Raw genomic sequence first — 16,013 nt, 5'->3', positions numbered from 1 at the left:
TTGGCATCGTGGGCCTGCGTCTTGGGGGCTAGGACTGGAAAAGGAAAATCTATATCGTAACGTTTTATAACCCCCAGGTACATACCCGGGCCTGTCTCTCGTTTGGGAGTTGGGAAAACCGATTCTAATGAAAACATGCGATTTTTCAGATTTCCCACTACGGCGCCACGGTCTCCCATGAGATTGTGTAGATACCACCGGGGCCCGCCGGGTCCCTAGCCCGCCAGCGCACGCTGCCAGGTGGAAAAGTTCAATTCCCTCGCCCGAGTCGGGTTTGGTGAAGCCTTGATGGTGACACCGTGATACCCAGAGCTCCAGAGGGTTTTCGACGACACTATGGGGACTTTGGAAGAAGGATGGTGAGGCAAAAGTACGGCAAAAATAGGAACGAAGGGTCAGAAGACCCCAATGCGGCGAACTACCATCTACGCCCACCAGGCGGAAAGTCTGACTGAAACTGTGGCTGGAAGAGTGATGACGGGGCACGCCGCCGACGATCAGGCAATTTGGCGGTCAGGTGAACAGGTGACGTTGCTCGCCTGTGGTACCACCCGTCTATAGAAGTCACAATACTTCACGATACTTCATGTTATTTTGAGGATATTAGTGACTGGTGTTTATGGGAAAGGGACTGTGGTCTGTCCTACTTACCTATAGACCGTGAGGCGAATGTTTAAGGGCTTGCGTATGGTGGTGTTCCGATTCGTAGGCGAAGTGCGCCCTGCGTTCATGCGAATAAGGGACCACCGCCGTCTCGCCGGAACGGAGTTCCAGTTATCGGGATCTGTGCCCACGCTCTCCAAGATGGCAAGGGAAGAAGGTACAGAAGGTCTCACCGAGATTGCAATTGTCTGTGTCCGCTTTCCAAGATGGTGCACAACCCCGTTTAGACCCGCACACCCCCCTCTCCGTCAAGGCCATATTCATAACCACGAGGCCGCACTATCCCCCTATCTTCGTCGTAACATTATAGTAGCCTTCTTCCTGACGTGTATGTTGTCCCAATGAGTATGTGGTTTAAGTTTGTCCGGCAATGTTACTCAATAATATTGGCCTCCGCCCGTGGCGTGACCTGAAATTTATTTCCTCTTTGGAAGCCCTTCAGTCACCTGTCTCCCCTTTGAAGCAATTCCGCCCGGAGTCTATCAATCTACCTAGGTACATGTGAATATCGTTGTAATCTAGCATGAAACAAAAAGCGAGAACCTGGGTATATACATATCCGAGATCTCTAGCGCTTTAGAAGGGTCTCTGTATGCAGAAAAGCAGGAACAATAAAAGAAATATTTAACTAATAACAGAAACGAGGAAACCCGTTTATGCAGACCGGCAACCGTACAACCAAATAAAACGTTAAACCAAAACAAGACCGTGACTGCTCCCAAACGCCATAAAAAGAAATGGGGTATTGCTATTTTAATGTAGGAAAATTTTTTATGATACCGAAAAAGAACCTATAAGAACCCGAGGACAGAAGGAGACGAAACGATTGAAATTTGGGAAACAAAACAATCAACAGCAATGAACACGAATGGGAAAGACAAAAAGCCAAGAAGAAAAGAAGGAAGCAGTTAGAGCCCATAAACATGTGGGAAGGCTTAAGGCATTATCGAGCACCCTTTCGCTTACTGAGTCTCATCGGGTGTTCCGATGAAACTTAGGTGGGTATTAAAAGCCCTTCGTTACCTCCTGATCCTGTCGACCACTTCCTGCATCACTTACAGAAGGACTACCTAGACTTCCGCCTCTGGATCGAACCATCGGCTTCGTCGACATCAGTGCTGCCGCCAAATCATCCGGCTTTATCGGTTTAGCTATATGACTCAACATTCTAAACATTATTGTTAGTCAAAATCGGTGTAATTGCAAATGATAGACGACTCCGAACGTACCCAGCCTGCAAACACTTCTCACGATCACTGGGAGTAGCATTCGCAGTCAATGCAATGATCGTAGGTCTCTGCGAATCCGGATATCGCTTCATTAATTCTCTACTGGTTTCGATACCGTCGCTGCGAGGCATTTGAACCTAAATCCAACAATGTCAACAACAACCGACCGACCGACTCACACCTGGCGCATACGGCTAGGGAATAAAACACCTACATCCATTAATATGACATCATACTGGTTGTTCTCACTAGCCGCGACCTCCACCATCTCAAGGACTTCAATCCCATCCTTCGCATGTGCCGCAGTGTACCCCATGCGCTTTAGATGTTGCAAAGCCACCCTCGTATTCAACGGATTGTCTTCGGCGAGCAGGATATGCAGCGGGTGTCTACTCCCCAAAGATCGGATCATCTCCTGCTCCGGGTCTTCGACTTTGATTGGCTCTCGCTTCCTTGGGTCTAGCGCTTCTTGAATATTCTGGATATACCGCTGGCGCGGGGCCGGCCGCACAATCGAGGCGGTCACATTTTTATGTTGATCTAGAGCCGGCACCGTTGTCCCGAACCGCGCTTGCAGTATAATCTTAACCGAAGGATCGATTTTACTGATGCTGGCCGCAATGCGCAAGCTCTCGTCCAGCGAAAAGTCGATGATCGCGACCCGGATTCCTCCGCTCCGTATGGCCGTCATTGTTGAGATAACCGTGTCGGTTCGGGTAATCACCAGGCCTTCTCGGGAAAGCTCCTTCTCAAGGGTCTTGGAGGACAGCTCATGGGGATCGGCAATGAGTACCTTTTTGCCCACCAATCGTTTGTCCAACTGAGGCTCCTTGATTCCGATGGGGGCTAAAATTGTAAGGTGGAATGTGGACCCTTGCCCTTCCACGCTTTCCAAGCTGTAGAAGGAGACCAATTAGCATCGATGCAAAAAGATAACACTAACCAAATCCGCGTGTTGGAATCATTCCAAGGCGCACTTACACAATGTCTCCACCCATTGACTGAGCCAATTTCTTCGAAATCGCCAGCCCCAGTCCCGACCCACCATAAAGCCGCCGTGTCGAGGAATCCACCTGCGAGAATGCCCGAAAAAGTTTTTCCCTGGCTTTCAATGGAATTCCGATGCCGGTATCGTTGACTGTCACGTTTATCCGAACCTTTCCATCATCGTCTTGGTTACTGGTTGCCTGGTTCAGGTGCTCGACCCATGCCGTCACAAGAATGTGGCCTTTTTCGGTAAACTTCACTGCATTCCCAACAAGGTTGATAATGATTTGCCGGAACCTTGTAACGTCCCCGAGGACGACCTCAACCGTAGGGCACTTGTTCTCGAACACAAGCTCAAGGTCTTTTGTGGCAGCCGGTTCCGCAATGAGCTGTAAAGCGCTCTCTATGCAGTCTCGCAACGAAAAAGGTGATTTTTGGAGGTCCACGGGCCCATGCTCCATCTTGGAGAAGTCCAGGATTCCATCAATAATCTTCAACGTTAGGACAGCCGAGTTACGAATTGTTTCCACATACTCGCGCTGCTGGTCAGTTAGAGTGGTATCTAAAAGGAAAATTGCGTAGGAAAGGAGAGCATTGAACGGAGTTCTGATTTCATGGGACATGTTGGCCAGGAAAGACGACTTTTCTTCCGTAGCTTCCTCTGCCGCCTTCTTTGCCAACTCCATTGCCCGGTAAAGCCGTGCCTTGTCTATTGTTACAGCGGCTTGTGTGCAGAGGAGATTCAGCAATTCCAATCTCTGCGAAGTAAACGCGTGGTTCACATGCTTGTTCTCGAGGTAAAGAACGCCCATGGTTTTTATCTGGTTCTGGATCGGCATGCAGAGAACAGACTTGGGGTGTTTTGTGGAGAAATATGCGTCTCGACCATATGTCCCGTCGAATTTCTCATCGTGGCCATTTCGGACAATTGGTTCGCCGAGTTTCCAAACGATCGATGCGATCGAAAGAGGGACAAGATCTGGGCGAGCGTTTAGGGGTTGGTGATCAAGAATTGTAACCTTCTCCATGAAGAGAATCGTTTCAGCATAAAGATCACCATCCTCTTCTAGTATCAAAACTCCATAATCCGCCCCGGCAGTCTGTAGGACGCTTTTCATGAGCTTTACGACAACCTCATCCATCTGGACGCCTTCACTGATGTACAATGATGCCTTCATAAAGGTTTTGTAGTCCAACTCCGATTCCGCGAATGGCTCAATATTGGACGACCGTGAAACATGGGATTCATCGTCGTCTTGAATGACATTCTTGGAAGCTCTGGGGGAAATATTTGCAAATCCAGCCTGGAGTTGATGCGGTGCCTGCATCGCGCTTTCGCTTGTATTCCTCGACAAACCAGGGCGGACGGCAGAAACTGGGAGATCGGCATCACTGTAACGGCTGGGAGGCATTGCATGCCTAAATTTCATGCCTAGTTCTTCGCTGTAGGCATTTCTCAAAGCTTGCAGCTTAGCATTAGCCCCCCACCACGAATACAGCTTGTAGGCTTCCCTCAGGTAAAACAGCCAGCGCTTCGTGCCTAGTTTCGAGAGCCATATTGCGCATCTCTCATTTATCAAGGCTGCTTCGTGGTAAAACTGCGATTGATTCGCAAGTTGGATAGCTTCCTCAAACCGATCCAATGTTGTGAGCGTACTTTCGGTATCTTTGTGAAGCTCTGCCTCAAGTGCGAGGTATTTATGAAGGAAAGTTTCCTTAGCATATAACGACCAATCCTTTAGTTGTTTCACAGTATCATGAAGATACTTAATCTCATCTGGCATTAGCTTGTCCAGTCGGTCGATAAGGGCAAACCCACCATAGAAATGCGACCAAGAGAGGTATATCGACGAAATCATAAAGACAGACTGGGGCCTTGTGCCTTTCATGACACTCTCGTACGCCGCATCCATGTCGCCAAAAAAGACCGCGAGGATAAGTCTGTAGAGATTTAGAACGTATAGATGGCTGACGCTCTCACTGCACATTAGGGAGTTGAGATCATCTTGTGTCATTTCGACGCCTTCCAACTTAGCTGGGTTGGGGTTCCCAAGTCCTCGGAGGTTGAGAAGAACTTGATACGGCATTCGGAGCCACCATTCGCCTAGTCGGTAGTTTTGTCGGACAGTTGAAGCCCTGTTCGTGTTCATTTTCTGAGCAACTGATTCCAATCTTTCCCCAGAAAGCATTGAAAAGGCGGGGATTTCTGCAGACGCAAAGCCCTGATAGTCTACTTCAAAGATGGCTTGTGCTGTGACTAGGGCTAGGTGCTCGTATTTGAGAACGTCGCTCATCCCTCTATGAAAACAAGCAATGTGTCCTGCGAAGACCTGGAAGATGGCGGGGGCGTTGGTAGGAGTAACATGGTGCATCTCCTTCTCCACCAGAGTCACTGCCATATGCCCTAATTTCCAAGAGAGCGCCAAATTATGCTCCCCACCCTCCCCACTGATCATGACCGCAAGCATAACCATCGGATATGCACTCTCAATGCAAACGCCTGACTTAAGGGTTGCGCGGAAGGATGTTAGGCAGATCGACGGTAACAATTCCGGCCGCGACATATATATCGGAAGGAGGACCCCGGCGCAGATTTCGTGTAAAAGAATATCAGCGATACTGTGCTTTCGGTTTTCCATCACTTTGACTTGTGAAAGGTCGATAGAATCAAGTTCACAGGAAGTGCGCAGCGCCGCTGCATGTTTCTTGCAGCTTGCATCATCCTCAGGGATGTAATATCCTAGCAGCGACAATGCAGATAGTCCCGCAGCAGTGGTATCCTGCAGTCTTCCCATCGCCATAAGATATTTCATTTTGAGCAAAAGGCATCGACTTTTGTTCACGGAGAGAGTACAGTCATCTAGCAACTTCTGTATCGTCTGGATAGCAGCCTCATAGTCCGATTCCGCGAATTGAGCTTCGGCCAACGACATTGTAACATTGAGTCGCAGCTCACCGACGTTCACCTTCCTGATAACTCCCAAGGCGTCCTCCATATAGTTATCCTCGTCTTCATTTCCTTCGTCAAGGAGTTTCCTGGCTTGGTTGAAGTAGTTTAGCGCGGTGTTGAAAGCGGTAGTTTGCAATGCTCGTTTCCCTGCCTCGAAGTTGAGAGTAATCAGCTTGCGAGACTCCTCCCGAGTTAACGGACCCTGCCAATAATTCAGATGATTCGTTATCTCATAAATCATGAGGTCCATTTTGTCGGTACTGGTATTAGCAAAGAGCCTGGTTCCGATAGTTCTGTGGACCTGTTGCAGCTGATCTTCTGGGATAAGGGAATAAGCCGCTTGTTGTACTCGGTCGTGGAGGAAGCGATATGTGACGGCCTGTGTTAGGTCGGCGGGTACAGCAGGGTACCGATTAGCCATATAAGGTGTTATTCCTCCACCTTCAGGTTGAGAAGTAACTTCATGTGTTAAGCCCGCGTGGTATTGTGTGTTCATAGGCAACATCAATCCGGCCTGAGGTGCGGTCATGTCAGCCATTTGCCACGTATTATCACGTTATCATCAGTCGTCCAACTTACGTCGAGAGCACCCCATAGCGATTCCTCCGCCTGTTCCAAGGTCTTCCCGCATGCAATTGACAGCGTTTCGATCGAGATCTTCCCATGGCCCAGACAAGCAGCAACCGTCATTATTTCCCTTGTTTCTTCGCCTAGACTCATCATTTGCTTCACAAGAAGGTCAACGACTCCGTCGGGTAGCTCATCCGTTTCGATAGTTGACAGCGAAAACCTCCATATTCGTTCGTTGAAATCAAACCAGATGTGGCCACCGCGGTGAAGACTCTTCAGTAGTTGAGTAACAAAGAACGCATTTCCGTGAGTTTTTGCAAAAACTAGCTCTGTTAGCGTTCGTAGTTCAGCGTCATGCGGTCGGGCGGTATGCTGTGAGGCGTGTTCCCCGGATTCCTCCGTCTCGTACACCTCTAGGTCGGTTAGTATAGGCGGGAAAGGTCGATGAAATGTATCTGCCACAATCTTCCCAACACTCTCAATATCAAGATCCGCGATTTCCAAGTCGTTGACCGGTACCCCATGCTTCCTTACTCTGTCAACCATAGCGTAGAGCGGATGGTCGGCTGTTACTTCGTTGTTTCGATATGCACCAACTATAAGGATACTCTGCCCCTGCCCATTTGAATTTGCTTGCGCCGCAATATTGGCTATCAAGTTGAACTCCGTACTCGAGCACCATTGCAAATCGTCTAGGAAAACGACCAAGCTGTGCCTCGCAAATATCGACAGGAACCTCACAAAGACTGTCCGGAATCGTTGTTCTCGCTCAGATGGTCCCAACGCTGCGAGTACGTCTGGTTTATAGTCCGGACCCAGTAGCAATTTCATCTCTGGGATCACCTCGAGCAATACCAAAGACTCCCCGTCAAGCGCTCGGATTGCATCCACCCTCCACTTTTCGAGATTCTGTATACTCTCGGAAAGCACTTGTCGGACTAGATCTTGGAGAGTTTGTATCAGACTGAAGAAGGTCGTGTTCCGCTTGTATTGTTCAAATTTCCCACTAGTAAAGTATCCCTTGTTTTTGACAACAGTTTTCTGAACCTCCTGAACCAACCTGCTCTTACCGGTTCCGCTACTTCCCCCGATCAATACCAAGGCGCTCGACCGCTTCTCTTTTACGGCTGTGTACGAATCCTGAAGTGACTTCAGTACATTTTCTCGGCCATACAACTTATCCGTAACCGAAAATTGACTATTTGCATCCGCTTCTCCTATTATATAATCATCCAGGCCGAGGCCCTCGTTTAGTCGTTTTATCAGTACTTCTAGATCCGCCTGCAGGCCACTCGCGGTCTGATACCGATCCTCAACATTTTTCTCTAGGAGTTTGAGGATGACTTTTGAAACAGTAATTGGTATCGATTGGTTGGCTTCTGATGGTGCGGCTGGCGGCTTCGCAATATGCTGATGGATAAGCTCTAAGGGCTCAACTGCTCTGAAAGGTAGAAATCCAACGCAGAGTTCATACATGGTGATACCTAACGAGTAGAAATCGGCTCGGTAATCGACTACCCGGTTCATCCGACCTGTACACTCTGGAGCGATATACTGTAGCGGACTCGGATTATCCCGTAAGGCAATTATTGTTCCCGTATGGTCATGTGTGACCTCGTCCCGGCCGTGGCGAGTCGCGAGGTGCCAACCGAACAGGTAACCCTTCGGCGGGGTCCCCGGAGTTACTAGTATTGTATAAGGGTTCACATTGTTATGAATAATTCCTAGTGAGTGTATTACGCCCAATACATTCACGATATCATAAACAACGTTTAAGATACCAATCAAGTCGTTCTGGGTCCTGGGCTTTGGCGTCGGCGCTCTATTCGACGGTGGAGGGGGAGGTGATGGTGCAGTTATCGTTGCTATCGAAGATGTCCTCGACCCTCTAGCTACTGGTTCCATTAAAGGTGTCTCGTACGGCGTATCTAGCGGTTGAAGATTAGGATCTTCTTCCATTACCTTCCTTTCGGGTAAAAACCATTCCTTTGCTGTTTGATATCCCCGTTGATCATCATAAACTAAACTGATAGCACCGTCCGGGAAATAATCCATTAACATTGGGCTAGCGATATTCGGGTGACTTGAGAGGTTCGATAGCGAGTAATTAGATGAACTCGAGTGTGATGGCAGTAGTACCCCTCGCTGTGAATGAGGAGATGGCGAAGCGACTGAACTTCCTGGAACAGAATGTTGTAAAATGGTATTAAGAGACCCAGGTTCCGCATTTGAGCCAGAAAATAGCTTCCATTCCCATCTCAGCCGAGTCAGTGAGTCGACATTGTTAGCGTCTGCCGTTTTCAGGAGCATCGGGGCTGAAGTTGATTTTGACTGCGCTCTGTAGACATGCATATAGTTCTAAATTAACATTAGGTCAGCTAATTCCACTATTACCACTCCCAATTTGTACGCCCCAACTCACAATCGAATACATTAGATTTAGATTCGTATATCCATCTCCACTAGTCGTTTCGGTCATTGCCGCCGAGTTGATGGATATTGAATCATTGGAAGTTTTCCCAAATCTGACTGTAGCAACCATATCGTTCCCTACACCATTTATCTGGTGATCCGTGTCTAGTGGACTACCTTTCTCCTCGATATTCGGCATTCTTGCGTTCAGATTGCTGTACATTCTAGATCCCAAGGGATTCGGCCCTATGCGTGAAACGGGACTGGCAGATGGCGGTGTACTAAAGAACTGTGGATGGGAGTCATGACTACTCTCGGACCCGGAACCGGACCTAGAAATAGGCGGTATTGAAACCAATTGAAGGGGGCCACCAGATGACGGGCCCAGTGTCAACCCAGCTAACGAGTGTGGTAGAATTGAAGGAGAGTCTGTCGATGATAACGACGTGCTAGGAGCACATTGTGGCGAAGTTAAGGTGGATGACGATTGGGAAGAATGCCTTGTCTGGTGGGGAGATTTCCCTCTGGAACGAGAATCCCTACCGCCACCGTATGACCCACGCGGGGCGGACGAAGGATGGTGAACTGGAGCTGATGAACTTGAACTTGTATTCTGCTGTTGATTCAGTTTTGTCGGCGAGGACATAGTGAAGAGCGAACTGAAGAACTTGCGCAAGGACGCCAGTGTTGGAAGAAAAGATGATTATAACCTATCGCCGTCGCTAGAGATAGCTAGCTAGGGCAAAGGTTATCAGCTTGTGCTAAGTCGAGTTGAGTTGAGACTGCCTACGCCGTCACCAATACAATTGGAGTAGGCCTCACTCCGCAACCAAAACGAAATCCTCAAGCAAAATCCCGGCCTGGTTATAGCTGCTTCGCCCTGTTTCCTGCGGAACTGCAGTGGCACCTGCGTCGGACTGAGGATCGTATCACCGGTTTCAGTTGCAACTGCGGTGCAGTATACTATGTGTTGTTCTTGTCGTCGAGCGCCGCAAAGACCTGCACAAGCGATAGGGTCGTCTTTGAATGCAGAATACGACCTCGAGGGCTTGAATTAATCGATGAAGTATAGTATCTGTTGGGAAGGACGTCGGTAAAAGATGTGGCGGAGATGTTCATCAGCGCATGACCGAATCTAGGAAGAAAGAATTGCGGGTCCCACTTCTGCAGCACTATTGACAACCTTGGAAGCAACTATCCGTGCAAAGATTGGATGGATTTCGCTGTCCCGCCGCAGTGTTATAATGCTGGTACAATAAGAGACCGTTAGCCCTGTTTTAAGTAAAGCAACCTGGCGGAAACCTGGCGGAAACCTGGCGGCCCCCGCTGGATCGCCTGCTGCGATAACCGGATTCAGGATGGTTTGAGGGGAACCATATGATGGATTTACGGTAGCTACTTAAGTAAGTACCTGTTTTTAAACGGTAAAGCTTGAAGATGTCTATATAAAAAAAATGTGCCTCGTGGACTTACAATCCCCTAGGTATTTTATCAGCCCAGATTTTAACCACCTGTCGGAACGGCAAAAAATAATCGCCCGGTGGTATGAGTCGCGGAATTAAAGAAATGTTAACCTGGAAGATCGAACGTAGGAAAGAGCGAGGAAGAGTGATGTATAATACGGGCAAACTGATTTTCCGAACTCGCCGTGCAGGAATAAGAAGCTGATTACGAATGTAAGATTGAAAGTCTCGAAGAAACTGAAATCAATTAGGGTTCCTCCTTCAATAGTGAGAATTAAGAATCGCCGTGGAAGAGCTAAGCACAGAAGCGATTATTAGAGTTGACAACGTTAACTTCAAAATAACTTTAGTCGTCCTCGAAGTCTAAGCCAGGACTCGCCGGGGAAGAAATGAAAGATGTCGGCCGAGGCTCAGGACTATGACAGAATTTTGCCTGAAGGTTTTGAGAGATTGAAAGTTATAATCAAAGGGGAAATGCAAAAACGAACGGCCCTTCGTAGCTAGCGAGACGGAACTGCAAAGTGTAGACGGGTCACGGATTTTTTAGACAGGGAGGCATCCGTGCGGGTTTTTGCATGCTGCACATGTTCAGTCCGGTCCTGGCTACCCTAAATCCTGTTCTGTTCTGTTCCTTTCTCCTGCTTGTTCTTTCTCACGAACTTCAAACTTGGCGGGGGAGTTTCAAGGAACAGCAGGTGGGACGCAGGTCCCAGTTGGCTTCGGAAAACCCTTATTTTTGGAGGTATCGTGGTCTCCTCTGATCACATATCTGCCACTGGGAATCCATTATTCATCATAGGAAATATTAGACTTCCAACGGATGCAAAAGCCTATTAGCATCTGAATCCTAGCCATTGACGTTGCCGGTGCCGCAATGCTATTGGACATGTGTCGGGTGCCCTGTTATTGCAATGACGTCGCCTGCAGCGAGCCCAACGACTCTGCATATCAAGGACCATAATAGTAGTCCCTTTGGTGTATCTGGTTTGTCACGGTACGGGCTGCAAGAAATCTTTCAGGTGGCTCCGAACCCCGATCTCTCGATTGAAGCCAGTTAGATATAAATCCAGTCTGCCCCTGTTGAACCCTTTCTGTTCCGTCTTTCAAAAAAATAAATAAAAATTTAGACTCCAGGAAAGCTCCCCGGAAAATTTCGACCTTCAGGAGGGCTTGTACAGCGCATGCAAGTGTACCGTGTATGTAGGTGGGAGCTACTGGAAGCAGGAGCGGGTGGGACTCCAACCCCAGCCCAGGCGAGCGCAAGATCGATCGGACTTGAATTATGTAAATCGAAGACGACGTCAGGAAAACTTTTCGACCATGACTTTTCGATGTTTTAGCGTGCATCAACTCGGGATCGGGAACTGGCACAACATCGACAGTGTCATAACCCCTGTCGTTCTAGCCTAATACAGCCTAAAATTATACAACACTAACAACACTGACATACATCCTAAATATTTACATATGTCAGTCTCAGGTCCAGACTCTCGCATGACAAAATTAACTGAAAAAGACGGTCCTTAGTGGCGATGTCGATACAATTCTAGAAACTTCTAGATGGAATTCGGAATATATGTATTTTATTGAAAAAAAAAAGTTGTTAGCTGAGGTGAAAATATAGAGTGACTAGGTACCTACGTGGTTATATTATTGCTCCCATTACTGGCAACATAATAATGTTATATATATTATATTGAGGATGTATGCGGGTCGAGGCTCTGTGCAAGTAAATTCTGTTACACATTTTAGATGCGATATTACAATCTCTGAGATATAGTGCAGCAAAAGTGTCCTTTCTTTCCCCTTCTCTTAATAGTCTCGTGCATACCTAGACCTGAAAGCGTCTTCCCTTCTGTCGGCTCCCGGGACAGTTTTATGTGAAGAGAAACCAAAACTGCACCCCAAGATATATTTTACAGTTCGTTATGCGAGTCTTGTATTAAAACGTTTCGACACACCCCTATTACCCTCAGATACTAGAGCTAACATTGATTTTCCAGTATCATATCAACAAGCAGACTAAGGGATCCAAAACGCAACTTCGGTCTTAAACTCGTGTGGGTTTCCGGACGCTTGTATATGTATCTCTCACTAGGTTTAACTCGAACTCTAGTATTTATATACCATTCTCGCTCGCACGCTAACCGGAGGGCCTAGGGTCAATTTTTGATAATCATCGAAATTAATGTCAAGGTATAATCCCGAGCTTCGAAAGTACCCATATGGCTGTAATGAATAAAATCCTCTCAGGCCCTGGCCTTCCTGCTACATAGTTTACTCAAAAGCCGGAGCTTTCTAGGAAGATACAAACCCATGCATTATTTCGGTGTTAGTATCAGCCAACGATTAGTTTGTACCAGGGTATAATTAATAGACCTGAAGTGTAGCTGGCATTTTGAGGTTATATAGCGGTCGGTTGGGGTCATGCAAAGTGCCATTATATCTATCACAAAAGGAAGTATCTTCAAGGAGTATTACGAAACTTAAGTCTTCCTCGACAAGTTCAATTAAGAAATCTTGAGACTAAAGCTTGGGGGGGGCCGGTTCCCGGAGCACTTAAAAATAACATCTTAACATGCACGGCCTACAAAGTCTGGTTGCCGACTTAGGCCTGGTTTAATCGCTTCATAAATTGCGGGAATAGCTCTAGAATAGTCTCCCTTTCAAGCTTTACTATATCTCAGCCACAACCGGTCCCCAGAAATCTGGCATCAGCTTGCCAGCAACACATGATAGCGTTGCATTTGTGAGATTAGTCAGCACTCACTTGGGAACTATATTTCTTCAGTGAATCATCACGATTTTTAAGGATAGGTTCTGAACTACTTTTTGATATGCTTTTTATAGTGTCAGACATCAATTAATTTGAATTTGAAGTTAGGGTTATATTGGCTCCATTTAGATATAATAGCCAGCTATGATATCATGCTTCAATTGATCAAGCTGAAGCTCCAAATACTTTTGGGTCGACATATTGTTTTCCCATATGATCATATGAAATAATACTCTAGCCCTGGATAAAACCAAGATATCCGACCAAAACGAACAAGATTGAATAAGTTGGATATACTGAAGATTTTTGTCTTTTCTGTATCAATTTTAGTAGACATTTGTTATTCTGAAGTGTAGAAAGTAGCATGGGATTGAACTCGCACCTGCCATGCCTCCCAGCATGGGATTGTAATCGGAGCACTTTGTAATTAATCACGAAATCCACGGCGAACCTAGGATTATATAAAAATCGGGCATACCTTTCCCAGTTTATTAAAGCGCTTAGCGACAACAGGGATCCAGTAAATCCCAATTTTCCCAATTTTCCATGTATACATGCTATATTGATACTGTTGCCTTCCCCTACCTAGATATAGCTATCCAGTCCCATGATTGCAATGATAATCTCAGATGTGGCTATCTGGTAGATTATTCGGCTAAAGATATCAACGTGGCTGCAATAAATAGGGAAAATTACGAATGAAATATATAAGACCATGCATGAATGGCCCCGGTCCGCGTTTCAGAGATTCCGTCTGATACCCTGGCTGTTGGTTGGTAACGAATGATCAGAACCGACGAAGGTCGTGGCCAGACCTGTTTGCCTGCCCGCCTAGATGTGTTGCCAAGCAACACCAACCGGCGTGACAGGCATGGCTAGTAGGGCAGCCAGTTACCCAGTCCGCCATATGGTATATGCCATGTATGCCATATAATGACATGGTCATAGTCGACGCATGTTAGCGAGTGCTACGATAATTATAATCGATCATTGAAAATAAATTGGTTCTCAGAAACAAGCATCAAGATCTTTATATCGTATGATGTCGTTTCAGATCCCGGCAGGCCTGCATGGGCCCGACCCTTTTTTCCCTTTTAAATCAAAAGTCGGGAGGTTGTAACCAAGTGTTAAATGATCCGAAGTATAAAGGATCTCTCAGAGCCGGATGCTGCAGGCGCACTGCAAGGTTTCGCCAGTATATTGAGATTGCAAGCTAACCTCCTCTTCGGGCAAAGCTGTGCGACGAAATACCCATATTGCATCTACTTCGTCGACGTACTCCCGTGGCTTGGACGGAGAATAGTGGCAGCCATGCAAGCCAATCTGGTTGCAATGGTCTAAGAACTAAATTATTTAAAATAGTTCTTTTGTATATATCACTTGCGGGAATTTTGCGAATCTCGGCCTGTCATATGTCGTTATTCGGGGTGCTGTGATATTTACCGAAGAACCGTTCGAAAAAACAGACGTGTACGTAATGAATTCATGTCCATGGTCGTCAAATGCAAACTCGACTTTGGAATGTACTTTGTCACCGTCGACAGAGGAAAGGAGAACCTTTCGACCCCTGGCTATATCTGAAGCATCGGGAGTGTTGCGCTGTCGCCGTTTTGGCTGGATAGGACCAGTCCAAGGCGGGACGAAAAAAAGAACTTTGAGACGGAAGCTTGAGGTATCGAGACACAGGATCTCGGGACATGGGATGGTTAAGTTGAAGCTAGCGAAGACCCATTAACTTGTTCGGGTGATCGCCTACGCAAAACCCGCCTGTAGACGAAGTGGATAAATAGCAAAACGGGCTCATGATAGCTCTTTTTGGTTCTCTTGGACCTCCTGTTTTTCGTCTTTGCTGCGACGCTATTTTGGACCGAAGTGACGGAGTGGTGGTGCTTGGAGAGGTTGAAGTACTCGAAGTACGCACTGAACTGCTATTTCCAGCCATCACCGCGCTTAAACAAGCTAGCACTCTGCCTTATTCGAAGGACATTTAATATTTCCAGTCCTCGACAGGACAGATAACCGACAGCCAGCGATTCGTGGGAAGCCGTGTCGAGTTCTGGGTCCCTTGGCCCTGCTGCCATTTTTGCACATAACTCACGTAAGTAGCAGCGGCCGGTGCAGTGCAGCTGAACTAGCTCGCCCTCTCCTTCTTATCGCTCATACTGCCCGTGCATACACAATTGTGCCGTTGGGTTTCTTCACGTTTCAGGTTTCCAAGGACGGGCAGCTGTTTCCTTCCTGCCTTCGTTTGCCCGACCGTGCTGCGGTGCGTCTGTCTGTCTGTCTGTACTGTCCTGTACTGTAAGTGAGTATTGGCGGTGGTATTTGTGAAGGAAGAAGAGAGAGAGCTTAATTCGGTGTTTGGCCCTCTCCCAATCTCGTATGTAGTCAATCCGGCTCTCCCCAAAAAACTTCCACCCCCAATTTCCCTCTCCCTCTCCATCATCACCATCACCTCCCTCCAGATCATCTCCAACCTCGCCCAACCACCGTCCTCCTCCGAACGACTGTCTAGCTGCCAACTTTCCCCCGATCTCCATCTCCCCAGATCGTTCATTCCCGAATTGACAACATCTCCTCCGACGTTATCCCGTGAAGCTGTTCTTATTCTTGGAATTCCAGGGCCCCAGTCCACGTTTAGTAGCTCCTTACAAAGCTACCTATCAGTACGTACTTCCCTACATACATACTGCTTGCTTAGTATGTACGTCTCTATCAAACCAGTCGCAACTCGAACCCTGAATGAACCTGCCCCCCCCAATCATAACCCCTTGACCTTCCATCCTCCAAACGTTCTCTCTTCTAGGCAGGGTCACCTGCACTCATTGATTGTTGCTGCATGCGGCTCCCCCCTTTCACCTTTCAACACCTTTCCAGAGCTCTTGTCCTTACGCGAATTCCTTGAATCTTTTTTTTCGTTGTCGCGTTATCATCGCCTTGATAGCCTCGTTGTTATCGAACCC

General features: G+C 47.3%; 1 protein-coding gene across 1 annotated transcript; it reads right to left on the bottom strand.

Annotated features, from left to right (window-relative positions):
- Positions 1 to 1,668: 1,668 nt before the first annotated feature.
- Positions 1,669 to 9,457, bottom strand: AOL_s00043g440 (uncharacterized protein; the record flags this gene model as incomplete). The annotated part of the gene is made up of 6 exons (XM_011120926.1): positions 1,669 to 1,831; positions 1,893 to 2,029; positions 2,107 to 2,788; positions 2,874 to 6,343; positions 6,409 to 8,757; positions 8,822 to 9,457. 6 exons carry the CDS (start codon positions 9,455 to 9,457, stop codon positions 1,669 to 1,671), a joined length of 7,437 nt encoding a protein of 2,478 aa, XP_011119228.1.
- Positions 9,458 to 16,013: the final 6,556 nt, after the last annotated feature.

This window comes from Orbilia oligospora (genome assembly GCF_000225545.1).
Source record: "Orbilia oligospora ATCC 24927 unplaced genomic scaffold scaffold00043, whole genome shotgun sequence".
Lineage (NCBI taxonomy): Eukaryota > Fungi > Ascomycota > Orbiliomycetes > Orbiliales > Orbiliaceae > Orbilia > Orbilia oligospora.
This window is presented reverse-complemented; position numbering and strand designations above follow the sequence as displayed.